A 21317-nucleotide genomic window follows, 5' to 3' on the forward strand; every position below is an offset into this window, starting at 1 on the left:
GGCAAATCTCCATAACCATTTCATCATCAAACCTTGGTTCCGTACTCTTAAGTTCTTGATTCCTAACCCCCCTGTCTTCTTGTTAACTGTAAGGGAGTTCCATCTGACCAAATGGATTTTCTTTTTATCACTGTTGCCTTCCCATAAGAAATTTCTTCTCAAGGCATCTATTCTGTTCACTGGCATAGGGAATAGGGACATCATATATGTAGGTATATGTTCAAGGAATTTTTCATTGAAACTCTATGCCACACAAATCCTTGCACCTTAATAAGCATTTTATACTGTAGCCATATGCTTTCCCCTTCCACCCCCAAAATAGCGAGCCTAAATGAAAGGGAATCCTAGATAGAATATGACACGAGCCGCACGACATACTCATGCCTCAAGCCCAAAAATGAGGGTCCAACACTCGTTCACGTGTTCATGCTGAACAATTATATGCTTAACCATTTCTTCAGCTTCCTTACAATACACATTGCAAGCTATAGCTTCAAGGTGCAATATTTGGACCTAGAGAAATACTAGACCAACTTTGCTGTCAGAACTCAGAATCCTTTCACATAAAGATATTCTTTCCGAGAAATCATTAAGCGATTAGAGTGATCTCTTTCTTAAGATTAGCTTGTCTCATATTTATTTAGCAAGAAACTAAGTGATAAGCTGGCGGAATAGTCACTTAGTACTGGTGGGAGATATACCCGGTGGAATAGTCGTCATAAAAAAGAAAAAAGAATATGTTGATAAGCAAGGATTTGTGTGGCATAGAGTTTCAATGAAAAAGCTACAAAATATGTTGACATGTTAACGTATGGATTTGAGCTAGTCCCTGGCAAGCATACATTAATAGTCTTCTACCAACTCTTCTTTCTGTTGTTCTCCTGTATATTTGTCCAGTTGGTTTTGTTGATTAGCTTATTTAGTAGTGTCTTGCACAGCAGTCTGTGAGCTAGAAGTTTTTCCTTTTCTTTCCTACGTAGGTGCTTGTGTTCCCTTGCTAATTTCTGTATCCTCACAAACTTTTATTTCTGTCATTTGTTTTCGTGTTATGATTCGTTTTCAATTCCTTGTAGGAGAAGTATGTATTCCAACATCCACGGCCAAAGAAACCAAAGTCACTGAGAATATATGAATCTCATATCGGAATGAGTAGTCCGGTGTGCATCCCTACTCTTTCATGTAATTTTATAATTTTTGAATCTGAATTTTGATATCTCATTTCATGTTGGACCTGTCATGACTGCCGTATATGTGAACATTTAGTCATCAGAGCAGCTATTTCTCTAAAGTGGCTGTTGAAAGCCGAACTGAAGTGATTGTGGTTGATTAAGGTTTTGCCGTGTGGTTTTCTGAATGTTAACTTTATGAACCAGATGTTAATTCTTTTCTTGCTGTTCTAGAAATGGCATCTGAAGGCCCCTTTTCACATGTCGATATTATTCTTTACCAAGTAATCATCTTCCACAATAAAAGCACGACGGGATAGGCAGACTAGAAAACACTGAAAATTTGTCAAGTGCAAACACTTATGTATTTTTGACTCTTTTATTTTACTATTACTATTCTCTGTTTATTTGACCTAGTTTTCGAGAACTATATAAGAAAAAAAGTACTACCAGATACCTTTTTACTGTGCCAAGAGCTTTTGAATGTTTCCAGCTGTTTATATGGACTTCTTCATTTTTGTGATACTTTTGTATATGGATGTTATGATAGCAAGAGCTGATTCCTCGTGCATATATATCGTAGCTGCAAAATGTGATGCATCAGAGATGTGAATATTTGGCCCCTTTGTCTTTATCAAAAAAGAAATAAAATAAAATATTTTACCCCTTTTTCTATTCCATTTTCTCCCAAGATACTGGGACCGGAGTTAAATGCCATACGCATTTTCAAGAAGCTTTTAGTTATTTCTTATCTCAGTCTCCTTAAGTTTTGCTATTTGTCTGAACTATTGAGTTTATGTTGTTATCCTCTGACCCTAGAAATGGTTGTATATTTGTGATGCAGGAGCCTAAAATTAACTCATACGTGAATTTTCGAGATGAAGTTCTTCCTCGCATAAAAAAACTTGGATACAACGCTGTGCAAATTATGGCTATTCAAGAGCATTCTTATTATGCTAGTTTTGGGTAATTCTCGTTTTTACTGTTTGCATTTGTTTCCCTGGTTACTCTATATCTTCAGCAAGTCGTCTCAGTTTCTGATCTCGTCAACTGGTGCCAGTAACTGTTTTAACTGACTACTTTAGTATTTCTAATGGAACTTGTTATCCTTCTTTGTCTCAGTTATCATGTCACAAATTTTTTTGCACCAAGCAGCCGTTTTGGGACGCCTGATGACCTTAAGTCTTTGATTGATAAAGCTCATGAGCTAGGAATTGTTGTTCTCATGGACATTGTTCACAGGTATTAATTAATCTTTTACTATTGCAACTGTGTTTAGTGAATTTAAGGATCAAGTCTTTTTGTCATTTCATGTTTTTGATTGGTGACATATAGTTTTCCTTGTGAAGAACTAGTCAGTCTGATGGTGGGGATGTTGGACACTTACCGTAAAAATGCCTAAAAATTTGCCTTTTGCAATTGATGAATTATTAAATGCTGTAGCTTTCAATTATGTGGATTAGCTTTCCTGTCTACATATGATGAACGTTGATGCACACGTAAGAATAAATAACCAAGGAGAGGTGTGGAGATATTCTCCTTATTTTTCTGTAGGTGGGGAAATATTCATTAAGAAACATTAATCGCACATAATCTTTTCTGCCAGATGCATTATTGTACTCGATGCCTAAAAAATATTGTACACTGCCGACAGCTAGAAAGCATGTTCAGCTTGATATTCCAACAAGCTATTGGGGTTTAGACAGTTCGTAAACATGTTCTAACATAGGAAATGATACATATTTACAGTGATTGAGTCTCCTAGACGATTCCCAAGATTCTTAATTGATCTCTTAATTGATTCTCTTTGTTACAAGTAAACGTAATTTAATTCCACAGAAACAGCACCAAGTAGGTGCAGCTATATACAAAGCAAACACTCAGCCTTCCCTGTTTCTAACATCTAGGGAACTCAGGAATTCAAGTAAAGAGTTGACATCATAATATACATCTATCATCTTACTCCAGAAAGCATAAAAATATAAGCATGAATATCTAAGTTTGTGTACAGGGTTGGCTAAGCCGTCAAAGCATTTTCTGTTCATTTCCAGCCATATATCCAAAAAAGATATGCAGGGATGGTCATCCATGTCTTACTATTCTCCCTAACCAGCTCTCTTCCATTCCAGCAATGAGCTAGTTCCTTAACTGTCTTTAGTAATGCCCATTTTAGATTGTATAAGCTGAAAAACATGCATCACAATTTTCAGACTGCCTTGCAGTGTATGAAGAGGTGATTCACCTCTTCCTCATTTTCCTCACAAATGTAGCATTTGCTGCACAACATTATTCCCCTCCTTTGTAATTTTGATTGTGCCGAACATGCTTCATGTGCAGTTATCCAACAAAAGCTAGCCACCTTAAGTGGTGCTTTGCCCTTACAGATTATGGGTAATAGTACTCCATCTGTTGCAAAAAGTTCTATATCCAGACTTAGCAGTGTATTTCCCATCCTTTTGATGTCTCCATTTCGCTGTCGACTTCCTCTGACATATTCTGGCCCCTTCTAACTTCCCTATCAGATCAGTGAGACTCCCGATTCCCCCCACCCCACCACTTTTACTTTTTTTTTTTGAGAAAGGTTAGTGAGACTCCCAATTTCCCAGTCTTCACAGTTTCTCCTGAAAGATAATCCCGATCCTCTCCGTGACCAGTGTTGTGCTTCTGCTGCTTCAGTATTTATTCCCTTATAATGCAGGTCTGGAAATTCATCTTTAGTGGAATATGACCAATCCGAGCATCCTACCAAAATTTTATCCTGATGCCATTACCCATTGAGAAGTGTATGTATTTGACATAATCATTCTAGAGGTTTCTGATGCTTCCACAAGCCCACTCATTGAGGGCCTGTGACAGGTTTACTGGACTAACTGTTTTGCCCATGTTCGGCAATTATAACCTGCTTCCACAAGGGACTATTTACTGAGTTGCACCTCCATAATTATTTGAGTGAGAGGCTGTTTGCTTTATAGTGAACTTCTTAATGCCTAGATCTCCTTGTTTCCTGTTTTAAGTGACCACACTCCATTTTACTAGTAAAGAGTGTTCTTCTCCTTGTTACCACTCCATAAAGGTCTCTCCTCAATTGGTCTATTCTTTTTCCATTTTAGCGGGGAGAGGAAAAAGTGACATCACATACATGGGGAAGCTACTGGGTTTGTTGTTGTTGACATACATGGGGAAGCTGTGTAGTATATATCAGTTTAATTCTTCTGCCAGACATGTAGTGCTTCTTCCAGTTTGATAATCTCCTTTTGAGCTTCTCTATCACTCCTTGCTAAATGGCGTTGCTCTTATGTTTGGCTCCCAATTGCATTCCAAGTATGTGGTAGAAGTGATTCCACTTTTTCTGATTAGTGTAGAAGTTATTCTACTTTGCAATCAAGTCTATGCCAGGCAACTAATTTCGTGCACCTCATTGATGGGAAAGATGCTCTTTTTTGCCAGATTGATGTTCAATCCAGATAATACTTCAAAACTAGAAGTATTAGTCTCAAATATCTGAGTTGTAGCTCCTGTGCCTCACTGAAAAATAATATGTCCTCAGCATATAGTAAGTATGTTACCGTGATATCCTGATCACCGTGAAAATCCATACTGAACCCCTAATCCATTCTCTTTCTTTAGCATATTCCAGCTTCCAACCCATACCTTCCATCACAAGCAAGAATAGAAAAGGTGATAAAAAGGACCTCCTTGCCTCAATCCCCTTGAGATGGGAGAAAGCCTTCAGGACTTCCATTCATCAACACTGAAATTTAGACAGTAGATATACAGTTTATCCAGTTCATCCGTTTCTGCCCAAATCCCAAAGTGAAAACGATTAAAAAAACCTTAAGAGCAGTATGAACTTTTAAACCAAAAAAAGGAGGTTAAAAAGTGAAAAACATTGTACCTTTTGTACGATATTTTGTTGACTTCTGGATTTTGTACTGAGCTTGTGTACTACTATACTCGCTCCATTTTGAGTTCTGTTTTCTGTTCTTGTGGTTAAGGTGCAAGTGCATAGCTTTCAGATTAGGCTTTATTTTTTATTCCCATGGATCCATAAGTGAAAGAAATGGTGCTTAATTCTAACATCTGGTCGTAATAAGTGTTAATCTTTTTTTATTGGCACATATTTTCTATTGACAAGCTTTACTTTGTCCTTGACTTGCTGGAATCGTGCAACTTTTTTGCAGCCATGCATCAAATAATACTTTAGATGGGCTGAACATGTTTGATGGAACTGATAGTTGTTATTTTCACTCTGGATCTCGTGGTTATCATTGGATGTGGGATTCCCGCCTCTTTAACTATGGACACTGGGAGGTACTTTCTTCCTTTCAAATATGAGTCAACCAGAACCTTGTGCCTCGTGTCCATGGGTGTGACAGAAACTATGTTTCTTGTTATAGGTACTTAGGTATCTTCTCTCAAATGCGAGATGGTGGTTGGATGAGTTCAAATTTGATGGATTTAGATTTGATGGTGTGACATCAATGATGTATACTCACCACGGATTATCGGTAAAGTTGATCCAACATAATTTTTATACTCAATTTTGTGATCACAAGTGACAGCTTTTAGACAACAAGGTGCCTGGTAACTACCAAGTTATGGGAAAAAAACCTAGTTGACCTTTGTATCATTCTATGGAGTACGCAGCAGTTATTTAGCATTCTAGTAAGCAACTCACAAAGTAATTAGGCATCTAACTGCAACAATTCCTTTTTAGTACCATGGCCATTTATTAGCCAAGACATTATGATTTTAATATTATCTAGAAGAATTCGTACCTTCTCTTCATTTTATTTAGTATTACCCTGGTATTACCATTGTATAAAATCGGCTTCATTATTTTTTCCTCTTCTTTCATTGAATAAGCTAAATGCCTGCAATGTTAATTCTCTGCCTGAATGTCTAAGATAAATCTGTCCAATCAAATGGAAAAATAGTTTAGCGGATGTCTTGTACCCAAGGGTGTGGCCTAGTGGTCAATGAAGTGGAGGAGAACGATGAGGTCTGAAGTTCAAATCCTAGCGGAGACAAAAAACACCAGGTGATTTCTTCTCATCTGCCCAAGCCTTGGTGAGCTAAGTTATCCGGTACTTGTGTTGGTGGTAGGTTGCAGTTATGGGTGGAATTAGCCGAGTCACGTGCAAGCTGGCCCGGACACAAAAAAAAAAAAAACAAAGTTTAGCGAAAATCTGTTGGTGGTTTTCATTTAAGAGGGAAAGTGGCCTCTTAAGGAGCTGAAGTACAATTTTTGTAGTTTACATTGAGTAGTTAATTTCCATTATTTTTGCCCTCTCTTTGGGTTGAGCAAACTTTGAGTTGCTTTTACTTGTAAAAAGTTGTTGAAAGAGATGAATTAGTACATATATATAGATTAAAGGTGTCTATGCGAATGAGATTACTATAAAACAGACAGACTAAATAGTTACATGATTTCCAAATTTGTATAAGTATGGAAGAACATGTTAGTCAACAATTTCCAATCGATCAATTCAACATGCTTTAATCCAATATTAGTTGAAGTCGACTATATGAATCTGCTGTATGTTGTTCCACCCTATTTAAGTTAATATTTAAAGGATTAATCAGAGTTGAACTACTTTTATGCTAACCTCAACCTAATGTGATCCCCCTCATCCAAGCTTGAGACTGGCTATACTTCGCAAGGCACACATAGGTGGGGTTGGTAAATACTTTCCCAATATCTACAGAATATAATGAAAAATTAAGGTTTATGAGAATCCTCTTTTTAGCTTCAGGAACTCTATAGTAGTTATACGCACAGCTAATGTCATACTATTTGGAAATATCAGTTTCCTTCTTCCTGCTTCATGTGTTTTACCAAGGTGGTCTCTCCAGTATTCTGCTAAACTACTTACCTGATGCATTTTTAATTTCTATAGGTGGCATTCACCGGGAACTACAATGAATATTTCGGATTCGCGACTGATGTGGATGCTGTGGTGTATTTGATGCTTGTCAATGATCTTATTCACGGGCTTTTCCCAGATGCGATTACCATTGGTGAAGATGTAAGTACTTGTCACATTGACCTTATGGTGACTGGAATGCTCTGAGATTGTGTAAAATCCAATGAGACCTCAGTATGCTGAATTTCTGATGGTAGGATCTTCAAGCTGGAGGATACCATCTGCTAACACCACCAATAAAGTATTTATGAAAAATTTCAATAATTTTAAAAAAACAGCTTAGAGAATCAATTTGGTTATGACGTCAGGGGATATAAGATTTTGTTCTAAGAGGAGTCTGGTTCACTTTTCAGAAAACTACTGCTTAGAAAAGTTTATGTTTTAATGTCTCCGAACTGCTTCTCCAAATTCTCATCTTCCTGAACCCTGTTCAAAGTGAAATATGAAGTTTCATTGTTCCCCATCTCTAATATAGTTATAGAATTCCCTTAATTAACGCAAGTGGAAATCCAGTATAGAAAGTAGGAACTTCTTGTTCATTCTCCAGTGACAACAAGTCCATTCTGCTGACTGGAGTTTTTTCTGATCTCCAGAATAAATTTAAAAGAGAAAGGTCTTTGCTCCTAATTTTTCTCCAATGGATTTCTACCTTATTATTATCCCCTCATGTCAGATCATCCTCTCCTTATCTCCTCTGTGGCCATCTTAACTTTCCCCATCAGAGTGTTCAATCAAGCATCACCTGTGGCAATATCTCAAATTAAATACTGTTGGAATGATGCTAACTATCTTACCTTCCCTGGTTATTTTTATTTTGAGATGGATCAGTTCATTCTTCAGACAATGGGGTCATAGTTTTGTTACATATGTTTTGATGCCCTTTATTCACTGCTAATGTTGGTCAAGCCTGATTTTGCCCATGTCGACTTTAACGTATAACTAAAGATAAAAAATTATCTGAAGATTTATTGCTCTTAAAAACATTTTCTGTTTCAATTTTTAAGTTTCAAGATAGCTCTGCAAAAGACAACGTGAAGTCTCTGCTTTCCATATGCTCGTATTTCTTATCTGAGGATCTATTCTTTCCTTTAAATGGCTTACTGGGTATGATGGATGTATTTGTACAGCCTGTTGTAAAAATTCAACATAATGTATGCGACTTATGTGGGATTGATACCTTGGGCAATTAGTGTTAAGATCAGGTTAGCAGGCCGAGGATAAAGTTTCAATGGTCAAGGTAGCATATTCTCTAAAAGTAGTTCCTTTATAAGTTAGTGGTCTGACTATTCCTTTTAAGGTCAAGACCCTTATGCTAAGTTGACTAAAAGCGAGCATGATCTTCATGAAAATGGAGGGGATGCACAATGTGGTAGTAGCAACTCTTACTACAGCCTTAAAAAATTCATTATATACATTCTTTTTTCCTCGTTGTTTCCTATAGAGTGGATGTGGATGTTCATTTGGTCTTTCGGAAGACCAATAGGAAGCACTTAGTTTTAAACTTCTTATCCTCGTTGTTGTTGTCTTTCTTTGGTTCAATATTACAGCCAAGCCTCTTTCTAGGTTTATTTGAAATTTTTGTTCTCTTGATAACACTCACTTCATTGTTAATTCTATTTCACATTCTTAATTTCTGATTATCGTATATGGAACTTAATTATGGGCTTGCTCTGTTATATGTCTTTATTTTCTCCTTCTTCTGAGTGTATAACTCCGTTAGGTTCTCCCTAGCCCTTTTTTTGGAAGGGTACAAAACCTTTGCCTGGTCTTGGTGCATGAATGGTATACTACTGGCTGAATTGCGTGTGCTACCTCATCTAAATGCTTTATTTGTCTTTAACAATAACAATGGCCTATTACTTCATCAAAAAAATAAAAACAAAAATAAATAACAATGGCCTATTAGACTTTCAAGAGCCCAATAAGGTGATTTCCGTTAATAGTGCGTGTTGCATGGGAGTACTTGTTTGTGATGATATTGTACTTTATTTATAACGAAGTAACTTATCAAATATAAAATAGTTATGGTTGGAAGTATTTGATTAATCTGAGCAATATGTCTGGTTACTAACTCTGAATGGATTATTGTTTATCAGACGTAAATTTTATATTCGCAAAGAAGGGAAGATATCGGCAAATGTTTTGCTATGGTAACTGTTTAGTGTGTTCGGGGCATCTGGTGATGCAAGGATTTTTAAGGACAAGTTTTCTTCTCAAAAGAGTTTATAGTATAAGTAGTGTCCTTATAAGGAGTTGGGTGACTTTTCCTGATCTGCTTGGTTTTCTTCTTTATATGGAGGACTCTGTATGCTTGTCCTTGGTACTACTGTATGCTTTTCAAAGGTTCTTCTTTTATGAAACAGATATTTATGCTAATTGCAAATTATGCAATGTGAAGAGAAAGGACATTTTACTCTTTATGGGCTGCTACTCTTCTGATCACACTCTTAATGCTCTACTCTTTTTGCTACTAATTTCAGGTTAGTGGAATGCCGACATTTTGTATTCCCGTTCAAGATGGGGGTGTTGGCTTTGACTATCGGCTGCATATGGCAATTGCTGATAAATGGATTGAGTTGCTCAAGTATGCTGTTTCTAAAGCTTCAAATGCTTATCCCTGAAATTATATAAAGTATATTTTTTGATGAAGTAAATTAATTTGATAAATATATGGGAAAGACACTGTATACAAGAAGTATACCAAAAATAGAGAACATAAAATTAGTGTGTAGATGATGTCAATTCGAAGTTTACAATAGACGAGGCAACTCAAGCACAACCACTGAAACATTTTAATGTGGTCTACACTGCATAATTGCATATCTTTTTTGCTGTTCCTTGTACATTTTTCTTTCCTTTTCTGAGAGCCTATTTTGAGGGATAGTAACTGGTCTAGAGAAAAGTAGTTACATATTCTCTTTAGGTTTTACTGGATCCCTCTGTTAACTCGTGAAGTTTTCTCATCAATGCTGCAAGATAAGATTCTTAGTAAGCAGTAATCTGAATCACTCAAAGAGCCAATAGGATGCTTTCCAGGTGAAAACCATCTGCACTAGCTTCTTTTGCCTTTTTATTTGTTTTCAATGGGCAGCAGTTCTGATGGTGATGGTACACTAATCAGGATACATGGACTCGTGCAATCAAGCCAGCCTATCTCCTTTTAATCGCTAGCCTAAACCCGTGTTTGATATTTCAAATTTATTCTAATCTAGAAGCATCCGAACCATTTTCCAGGGTGAGGCATAAGTTCAACAAAGGGAGAGTAGTGGAGGTAGCTTGTTTACCTTGTATATGGAGGAAGGCAATGTTAGTCTTGTATAGGGGAAAGAAATGGGAAAACAAGTTATGTTTGCCTAAGAAAAATAATGGTGCCATCTTGTAGGAAGTGTTTCACTGTTTTGGTAATTTCTCAATGTCTGAGTGGTGTAATGTTTGGTTATGTGAACTAGTATTGGTTTCGAACTATCTTCTTAAGTGAGGCGAAGATGCACGTGCTCTTGTTGTGAGACAACTTTGAAAGATTATTCTGCAGTTGTCCAACTATCATCAAATGATTTCAGTGTTGATGCTATTATGCTGGGTGGCAATGCGTGTCTACTACTTGTTTGACCATATGCTCTCTCTATCCAGAATACAGAACACTCGCTTGCTCTCAGGATATGCTCCTTAATATTTTGTGTTTTGACTTCAGTTAATTTCCAGCAGTTCATATTTTTCTCTATGTGCAAGTCGCTTATCTAGAAAACTCATTTTTCTAACTCTGTTTGTTACAGGAAAAGGGATGAGGATTGGAGAGTGGGTGATATTATTCATACACTGACAAATAGAAGATGGTCGGAAAAGTGTGTTTCATATGCGGAAAGTCATGATCAAGCTCTAGTTGGTGATAAAACTATAGCATTCTGGTTGATGGACAAGGTTATATATACTTTTTCTGTCTTTTCTCAGCAATCAAATTGAAACTTAAGATTGGGCATGCCACTTGAAGGAGAACTTTAGTTTTGCATTATTAACTCATCCATTTATTCGAGGGAGAAGTCTGCATTCTTTCACCTACCATTTCTATTAGAACAACAACAACAAACCCAGTGTAATCCCACAAGTGGGGTCTTGGGAGGGTAGAGTATACGCAAACCTTACCCCGACCTTGGGAAGGTAGAGAGGCTGTTTCCACCAGTTCTATTAGATATTCTATAATTTCACGAAACTATCAGCTTCATTTCCGAAGTAAATTTTCTCTGAAGGATGTATTCATACATGAATCTACTACTTTCTCCCTTTTAAAAAAGCACCGTCATGTTCTTTTATAAGCTGGATATTTTTTGTGTATTTTGATGATTACCCTTTTTATTTCTCTAATAGTAATGCGTGAGCATGAATATCCCATGTCCTGTCCTATTAGCTTTACAACAGAATGGAGTTGTTAACACGCAATTATGTCAACTATGAGTCTAAATAATGCTCCAAAATTACGTCTTCAAGGGCTAGAGCTGTGTGTTTTCTTGATTTAGTTTATCAAGTTCTCATGTAATTCTTTAATCCCCCCCCCCCCCCAAACGCAACTATTCTTTTCAGGATATGTATGATTTTATGGCTCTGGATAGACCGTCAACACCATTAATAGATCGTGGGATTGCGTTGCACAAGATGATCAGGCTTGTAACTATGGGATTAGGAGGAGAAGGATACCTAAATTTCATGGGAAATGAATTTGGCCACCCTGGTATAGATTGCTAACATTTTTGTTCCTTGGCCTTAATTCTTTGCTAGGCTGCTTTTGATCGTGTACAATTTTCTTTCCTGGTATTCTTTATTGTACATTAATACATTCACTTATATTTTCCAGAGTGGATTGATTTCCCTAGGGCTGAACAACACCTCCCTGATGGACAAGTGATTCCCGGAAACAATTTCAGTTATGATAAATGCAGACGGAGATTTGATCTGGTTAGCCCTTGCATTATTTCTTATCCAGGTTGTATGCTTTACCGTTCTAGCTTCTTGGTGCATTGATGTGGCGCTGATGCAAATACTCCCTCTGTTCCCAAAGGGAATGATGGGGTTTAGAGTACAAGGGTCAAAATATTTAATTTTCGGCGTGAATTTGGACGTTGATTTCTTAATTATTTTGAATATCAACATATTTACTAATTATATAAACATACTGTAAATCATATTTTCTTACAAATGCATTGTCAAAGAAAACATTCCTTGGTTCCCCATACAGTAACAATGTCATACTAAATGGAACGGAGAGATTAATGTTTTGAGGCTGTCTTTACGCTGAGCAAGGGTGAGTGATCAGATTACTTAATAGAGCTGCTAGCAAAAAACTTTGTGGGATAAAGAGAGTATAACAAAAAGATAATTCGCTTAGATAGATAATAACTCAACATAAATAATGTTGTCTATGCTTATAGTGAATTGACATGTTACATTTATCAATTGAAAGTTGAAAGTCTAGCTTGGTTGCTTTGTGAACTATGATGACCTCTTTTATCTCCTTAAGGGTAAGTCAGGTCTTGTCTACAGTTTACAGAATCATCCTTTTCTGACACGCAAACTGTAGCTTTTATGAGTTCTGTCATTAGTGTAAATATGCATTGACATTTATGTTTCATGTAGAGTAATTTTTCCCCCAAATACTTCATACTCTTGTCTTTTTGCACGGACATAACAAAATTTCGGTAAAAGAGAGAGGATAAGGTTCATTCCATTGTCTAGTTAAGAAGTGAAAGAAACGATAAAAAAAAGTGGGATCACACACACGATTCCCATCAGCTTTTTCTATTTTGGTTAAAGAGAAGTATAAGGACCAATATACTTCTAACTTTTTCTTGGCGTTATTCCAAGTTCCTTTTTAGCTTTTTTCAGTCTTAATTTGTGAGTGCTTATCCTTGCTGGATATTCAGGGAGATGCAGATTATTTAAGATACCATGGGTTGCAAGAATTTGACCAGGCTATGCAGCATCTTGAAGAGAGATATGAGGTATGTGTTTATATTGTGCCGCTTTCTCAGTTTTGTGCTTCTTGATTTCCCATACCAGTAGTTTTTCATTTGTTTGAGGAACTTCATTAAGCTCTTGTAAAACATAGTCTCAGATCTATGTGATAGCATAATCATGTAGTGTCTTTTACTATCTGGCTAAATACAGTTTGCTGAAAATTCTTGTCCATAACCAGTAATCATTTATCATTCTTTGAACAACCAGACGAAGCTGGGATCCAGTCATTTACTTTACTGATTCATGAGAATTAGTTTCTGGTTATGGTAGTCTTACAGATATTCTGATTCATGGAAAAATGCAGTTAAAGTTTCGAACTTGTAGCAAATTTTTGAAAGAGATATAACCAGCAACTTTTTGAAAGAGTTACCCACCCTATTTACCGAAGACTTAACCAGCAATAAATAGTTACTCCCTCCGTCTCAATTTAGATGAGTTAGTTTGACTCGGCACGGAGTTTATGGGGAAAAAAAGACTTGAAAAACTTGTGGTCTTAAAAGCCTAAGGGTAAAAGCTTTGTGGGGCCATGACATTTGTGTGGTTATAAAAACTTCTCATTAAGGGTAAAATGGGTAAAATGAAGAGTTTAAAGTTGAATTATTTCCAATTATAGAAATGTGTCATTCTTTTCGGAACAGACTAATAAGGAAAGTGTGTCATCTAAATTGAAACAGAGGGAGTATTAGGTTTAACAGAGTCCCAATTCGAAGATTATAAAATTCCTAATGCTTAATTGTAGCTTGGATTATTGAGCTAATAGTTCTTTTTGGTGTTTGGTGGTGGAAATTGGTGTGCGAAGATGAAGTAGACAATTCTATGTTTGCTGTCTGTTGGGGCATATTTCAAGTTAACACCTTCAATGTTTGCTCAGCGGTGCTCTAGCCTTCCATCATCTTCCTATCTTGCTCAATTTGTGACTCTCTTGCCTTCCAGGCAATAAGCAAGACAGGGAAGGACGACAAAATAACATAGGGTTGTATTCATCTTGACATCTTCACTGTGAGAAGGCACGGGAGAAAATATGTTATTGATATTGGATGATAAATACAATACAAGAGGTCCCTATTTATAGCTATACACTACAAGGAGATATTACTCCTCTTCCAATGTGGGACAAGACTACACTATACATATCTATAAACTAACACTCCCCCTCAAGCCGGTGCATACACATCATATGTACCGAGCTTGTTACACATGTAACTAATACGAGAACCAGTAAGAGACTTAGTGAAAATATCTGCTAGTTGATCATTCGACTTTACAAACTTTGTAACAATATCTCCTGAAAGTATTTTTTCTCTGACAAAGTGACAGTCGATCTCAATGTGTTTAGTCCTCTCATGGAACACCGGATTTGACGCAATATGAAGAGCAGCTTGGTTATCACACACTAGTTCCATCTTTGCTGATTTCTCCGAACTTTAACTCCTTGAGCAACTGCTTGACCCAAACTAAGTCACACGTCGCCATAGCCATGGCCCGATATTCGGCTTCGGCGCTAGATCGAGCAACTACATTCTGTTTCTTGCTCTTCCACGAGACCAAATTACCTCCTACTAGAACACAATATCCAGACGTAGAACGTCTATCAAAAGGTGATCCTGCCTAATCAGCATCTGTGTACCCAACAATCTGCTCGTGGTCTCGATCCTCGAATAGTAATCCTTTGCCTGGAGCTGACTTTATATACCGAAGAATGCGAACAACTGCATCCCAGTGACTATCACATGGAGAATCCATAAACTGACTTACAACACTCACCGGAAAAGAAATGTCAGGTCTAGTCACTGTGAGGTAATTCAATTTGCCAACCAACCTCCTATATCTCGTAGGGTCTCTAAAGAGGCTCCCCATGTCCAGGCAGAAGCTTAGCATTCGGATCCATAAGAGAGTCAATAGGTCTGCAACCCATCATTCCAGTCTCCTCAAGAATGTCTAAGGCATACTTCCGCTGTGAAATAACAATACCTGAGCTAGACTGAGCGACCTCAATACCTAGAAAATACTTCAATCTGCCCAGATCCTTAGTCTGGAAGTGCTGAAAGAGATGTTCCTTCAGATTAGTAATACCATCCTGATCATTACCAGTAATAACAATATCATCAACATAAACCACTAGATAAATACACAGATTAGGAGCAGAATGCCGATAAAACACAGAGTGATCAGCCTCACTACGAGTCATGCCGAACTCCTGAATAATTGTGCTGAACTTACCAAACCAAGCTCGAGGGGACTGTTTCAAACCATATAGTGACTTGCGCAATCTGCACACACAACCATTAAACTCCCCCTGAGCAACAAAACCAGGTGGTTGCTCCATATAAACTTCTTCCTCAAGATCACCGTGGAGAAAAGCATTCTTAATATCTAACTGATAAAGAGGCCAATGACGTACAGCAGCCATGGACAAAAAGAGACGAATAGATGCTACTTTAGCCACGGGAGAGAAAGTATCACTATAATCAAGCCCAAAAATCTGAGTATATCCTTTTGCAACAAGACGAGCCTTAAGCCGATCAATCTGGCCATCCGGGCCGACTTTGACTGCATAAACCCAACGACAACCAACAATAGACTTACCTGCAGGAAGAGGAACAAGCTCCCAAGTGTCACTCGCATGTAAAGCAGACATCTCGTCAATCATAGCATGTCGCCATCCTGGATGAGATAGTGCCTCACCTGTAGACTTAGGGATAGAAACAGTGGACAAAGAAGATATAAAAGCATAATGAGGTGACGACAGGCGATGATAACTTAAACCGGCATAGTGGGGATTAGGATTAAGTGTGGATCGTAGACCTTTGCGGAGTGCAATTGGTTGACTAAGAGGAGACAAGTCCGCAGTAGGTGCAGAATCTGATGCGGGGCGTGAATCACCTGGGCCCGATGCTGGATGTGGACGACGATGATAAGTCAAGAATAGTGGAGCTGCAGAAGGTTGAACTGGATTATGTGGAGGAACTGGAGCTATAGGTGGTGGAGCTACAACCGGAGCTGTAGGTGGTGGAACTGGAGCTATAGGTGGTAGAGCTACAACTGGAGCTATAGGTGGTGGAGCTACAACTGGAGCTGTAGGTGGTGGAGCTGGAGTGACTGAATCTCCAAAAGATGAAACTGGTAGTACCTCAGAAATATCTAAGTGATGACCTGAACCTATGAAGTATGATTGGGTTTCAAAGAAGGTAACATCAGCGGACATAAGGTACCGCTGGAGGTCAGGAGAGTAGCATCGATACCCCTTTTGTGTTCTCGAGAAACCCAGAAATACGCACTTAAGAGCACGAGGAGCTAACTTATCTGTTCCTGGAGTAAGGTTATAGACAAAACAAGTACTTCCAAAGATACGGGGTGGAAGAGAGAACAAAGGTAAGTAGGAAAACAAGACAGAGAATGGAATTTGGTTCTGGATAGCTGAAGATGGCATACGATTAATAAGATAGCAAGATGTAAGAACGACATCCCCCAAAAACGCAACGGAGCATGAGATTGTATGAGTAGGGTACGAGCAGTTTTAATAAGATGTCTATTCTTTCTTTCAGCTACCCCATTTTGTTGAGATGTGTACGGACAAGATGTTTGATGAATAATCCCATGAGATTTCATAAACTGCTGAAATGGGGAAGACAAATACTCTCGAGCATTATCACTACGAAATGTGCGAATAGAAACCCCAAATTGATTTTGAATTTCAGCGTGGAAGGTCTGGAAAATAGAAAACAGCTCAGATCGATTTTTTATCAAAAATATCCAAGTGCACCTGGAAAAATCATCAATGAAACTAACAAAGTAGCGGAATCCTAAGGTGGAACTGACCCGACTAGGACCCCAAATATCTGAATGGACTAAAGTAAAAGGTGACTCTGCTCGATTATCAAGACGTCAAGGGAAATGGGGGCGGGTATGCTTACCGAGCTGACATGACTCACACTCTAGAGCTGACAAGTGAGATAAATCAGATACCATTTTCTGAAGTTTTGACAAACTGGGATGTCCCAACCGTTTATGTAATAAATCTGGTGAATCAGTAACAGGACAAGTTGTAGAAGGAAGACAAGATGTGAGTCCATGTGATTTAGCAAGGATAAAGTCCGTTTGATTCACGCCCGGTACCAATGATCCGCCCCGTACTGCGTTTCTGTATAAAAACATGGTCATCAAGAAATAAAACAGCGCATTTAAGTGATTTGGCTAAGCGACTAACAGCTATGAGATTAAAAGGACTATTGGGAACATAAAGGACTGAATCTAAATGTAAGGAAGGAAGTGGGCTTGTTTGACCTATTGCAGTTGCCATGGTTTGAGACCCATTGGCCATTGTGACTTTTGGAAGAGATTGAGAATATGAAATAGTAGTGAAAAAAGATTTATTACCATAAATATGATCTCATGCACCTGAATCAATGACCCAAGACTCAGAGGATGAAGATTGGGAGAAACAAGTCACGCTATTACCTGTTTGAACAATAGAAGCTATCTCAGAAGATGTCTGCTTACATGCTTTGTACCGAAGGAACTCAATATAATCTGCTAAAGAAACCATCCGACTATTCAAAGCATCGGTTCACATGTCGCTACGAGATGTAGTAGTAGAGTTAACTTGAAATAGTGGAAATAAGTAACTCCGGTGAGAAAACTGAAGAAATAGCTTGAAAAACACTGTTTACAGCAGGAAAACAGAACACTATTTCTGTGCCGGAAACACTGTTCACGCCGGAAATACTGTAGCTCGCCGGAAAATTCCAAAATTGTCGGAATTTGTTGTAACCAGGATGGATAGACTCGGAATTCCTTTGTGAGCAAGCTGTCCTGAAGAAATATTTTCAAAAAATGGCCAGAAAGGTCACTGTTCACGCCGGAAAAATATAAAAGTGGCCGAAATTTGATTTGAATTAGATGGGTAGGCTCGGAATTTTAAGGAGAACACACTGTCCTGAAGAAGCTTCGCGAAAAAATGGCCGGAAAGTGGTCGGAACCCTCGCCGGAAAAGTTGTTGCCGGCGCGTGGAGGAGCGTGGCGGCTTTTCTGCCGGATAAAATTTCAGGGGTTGGTAGTCGGAGGGTGATCTACCTCGTGGTGGTGTTGGTTTTAGCACAACACCGACAGAAAGTGACTTTCACTTAGACAAGCCTTAGGTCACCGGAAAAATTACACGATGACTAAGTTCTTTCTTCCCGGTTAATGCTGGAATGACGCACAGCGATCTGTTCTCACTAATGTTCTGATACCATGTGAGAAGGCACGGGAGAAAATATGTTATTGATATTGGATGATAAATACAATACAAGAGGTCCCTATTTATAGCTATACACTACAAGGAGATATTACTCCTCTTCCAATGTGGGACAAGACTACACTATACATATCTATAAACTAACAGTCACAATGCAATGAAATCACCAAGAAACCACAATTAAAGTGTCAATTAAATGCTTAACTCCATATTATCATATGGGACATGCAATGACACATTTTATCTCCAATTTCTGCAATTCAGCAAACATAGTGAAAACCATCATTAAAACAATCAGAATATGAGCAATATATCCATAGGCCCATCACCTAGTTTCAAAACAAAGATTTAGAGATACCTTGGCTGTACCAGTATAGTTAACACTTTGTTTGTATGGAAATCCAGCTCACAGTGCATTTATGTATTTCTTTCACCAAATATCAAGTGCAGGTTGCTCATGGATCTTACTAAAGAACAAATAGAATGATGATTATCTTAAAAATCATCTCTAGAGTTTTGAAACTTATCGTTAACTCTCTCAACCTTGGTAATGTCTATTAGATCTTACTGCGCCCTTAGAGCATGTTGAAGTGTCCAATCTTTCTTCTTTTCCTGACGGTTCCAGGCTTCCAGTGTCATTTTCAGACATCCAAGTCCCCTGAGGCTCAATCATCTTTTTCTTTTAAATTTTTCCTGCTCATCTGTTGTCCCTAGGTTGTCAAAAGCATCTTTCAGCCAACTTTAAAACTTGATAATGACATGTGTCGCAACTTCTAATGGAAAATCATGGAAAAAGAGAAAATATGGAACAATCAAGTTAATTTTATGCTAATCTCTTGGCAGTCTTCTATACACAACAAGCATGATAATAGTCTGTCGTTAGCTTTATTCTCTTTAGTGGTCATGTATATTTACTTTATTGTTCATACTGTGTTCATTTTTTATACTTCTGTGTAATGGACGAAACTTTATCTACTCTTTCTGGCAGTTTATGACTTCAGAACACCAGTACATATCACGAAAGGATGAAGGAGATAGGATGATTGTATTTGAAAGAGGTGACCTAGTTTTCGTCTTTAATTTTCACTGGACAAATAGTTATTCAGACTATCGCATAGGCTGCCTGAAGCCTGGAAAATACAAGGTATGCTAAGTTGAAACATGTCTACTTCGATAGTACATTTACTCAATTCTTTCCTTTGAAATGGAGACCATCAGTTTTGTATAAGTAGTGCAACCGATTTATTTGACAATTGTAATGCATAATCAAAAAATGTTCTTTTGATTAATGAATCGTCAACTGTTCCCCATCGTGATCCCAATGGTTCATATTTCTCTGGTAAACATATTTGACAGAAAACTGATGTGGGTGATCCAAGTGAAAGCTCTTTTATGCCATCATCTTGGAACCTAAAATAAATCCATAGACTTCAGTTCTTTTCAGTACTATAGATAAATATGAAATGCAAAATCTGAATGCTGGTATTCTTTGACCATTAGTTTAGCTCTTCCCATACCTTTGCTTGCATTAGCCAATTTGTTAGATGATCAAGTGATTATTCAAGAATTGACACCTCAAGGTATTCACTTTCATATCAAGTGGTAGAACGATATTAAGGTTTTGTTAGATAGTTGATTTTATCAATGCAAATGTGAGGATGTGTTAGATTCAATTCAAAATCAGTACTTTATTGGAAACTAAGAATTTCTTGAAGAAACTCTGTAGTGGCGAACTCATGCTCTAATTTGGAGTTGGTCCATTTCCTGTATTTGATAAAGAGTAGGACATCCTGGTATCACACAATTGAGGTATCTTTTGGAAATGCTTAAAATAGGTGATTTCTAAGAACTTAAAGATTTCGGGATGCTGTCTTAAACTATCGCCTTCTTGATGCGGTCTATGCATTCAATTGATTTTCTTTTGACATGATTTAACTCAAATGTTGCACTTCCAGGTTGTCTTGGACTCGGATGATCCACTTTTTGGTGGCTTTGGAAGAATTGATCACAATGCTGAATTTTTCACCTTCGTAAGTAAAATCTCCCTCCATTATTTGTGTTATTTAATTTTCTTTCAGAAAGAAATTTCTATAAAAAATTCAATTTTGTCTATGCAGGAAGGGTGGTATGATGACCGTCCTAGTTCCTTTATGGTGTATGCACCTAGCAGAACGGCAGTGGTCTATGCACTAGTAGACAAAGTAGAAGAAGAAGTAGCTATTGAAGAATGAATGGACTTATTGAAAGATGCGAACACCACCCGGTTATCCAGATAAGCTTCTTGACAAGTCTGGCAATATTGCATTAGTCTTGGCGGAGTTTCATGTGACAAAGGTTTGCAGTTCTTTCCCCTACTAGCAGAGCAATATACGCAGAGATGAAGTGCTGAAGAAGCATGTAAAATCGATGAACTTATGTCAAACTGCTACACTAACTTCAGCAGGTTTTGCTTAGGAGTTCATATTGCATTCTGTAAATTATCATCTAGCTGAGCCAGTGGGTGGTAGCAGTAACATCTCTTTACATGTACAGCCAACTCGATATCAACTATATGACCTAGTATACAATAACTATAAAATGGAAATAGAGCTGATCTAATGATGTTTTATTGGGCTCAAAATTGGTGGCTAAAAGTGTTATTTAAAAAAAAAAAAAAACATTTAGCCTAAAGCCGTCCACCCAACTGCTTATAATATGTGCACAACCTATGTATACCGGATGGAAAATATAAATAGTTGATCCGGCCGGCTATTTGTATAAGATCCCTTTTTTCCCTTCCAAGTTTTGCTACCAATTTGCTGGCTCCTATGTTATTGTTGGGAGACTTTAAAATTCTGGCAGATTGTTGTTGAGGACAAAACCGACGTTTTAAATGCCCCACCAAAGCTCCAACAAGTATGTACACGAAAATTCATCATAATTTGTGTCAAATGAAGGAGGCTTGTTGTTGTGGTTGGTTTGGGGCTAAATTTGTTGTTTCTG

General features: G+C 37.7%; 1 protein-coding gene across 2 annotated transcripts in view; it reads left to right on the forward strand.

Moving 5' to 3' along the window:
* LOC107827216 (1,4-alpha-glucan-branching enzyme 2-2, chloroplastic/amyloplastic) overlaps window positions 1–20955 on the forward strand; it is a 37965-nt gene extending 17010 nt beyond the window's left edge. Inside the window, exons 9-22 of one of the 2 annotated variants that reach the window (XR_012698847.1) lie at window positions 1074–1157; window positions 2011–2132; window positions 2289–2408; window positions 5348–5477; window positions 5564–5674; window positions 7067–7195; window positions 9574–9677; window positions 10867–11011; window positions 11669–11816; window positions 11940–12068; window positions 13006–13083; window positions 19324–19479; window positions 20291–20365; window positions 20453–20955. Coding sequence is in view for 1 of the 2 variants with exons in the window: in XM_075229918.1 (XP_075086019.1) it covers window positions 1074–1157; window positions 2011–2132; window positions 2289–2408; window positions 5348–5477; window positions 5564–5674; window positions 7067–7195; window positions 9574–9677; window positions 10867–11011; window positions 11669–11816; window positions 11940–12040; window positions 13006–13083; window positions 19324–19479; window positions 20291–20365; window positions 20453–20566 (1617 nt within the window). In the remaining variant the exon portion in view is untranslated. The remainder of the gene's footprint in view (window positions 1–1073; window positions 1158–2010; window positions 2133–2288; window positions 2409–5347; window positions 5478–5563; window positions 5675–7066; window positions 7196–9573; window positions 9678–10866; window positions 11012–11668; window positions 11817–11939; window positions 12069–13005; window positions 13084–19323; window positions 19480–20290; window positions 20366–20452) is intronic. The other variant, XM_075229918.1, reaches the window with a different exon arrangement.
* Window positions 20956–21317: the final 362 nt, after the last annotated feature.

The sequence above is a fragment of the Nicotiana tabacum genome, chromosome 2 (genome assembly GCF_000715075.1).
Source record: "Nicotiana tabacum cultivar K326 chromosome 2, ASM71507v2, whole genome shotgun sequence".
NCBI classification, from domain to species: Eukaryota; Viridiplantae; Streptophyta; class Magnoliopsida; order Solanales; family Solanaceae; genus Nicotiana; species Nicotiana tabacum.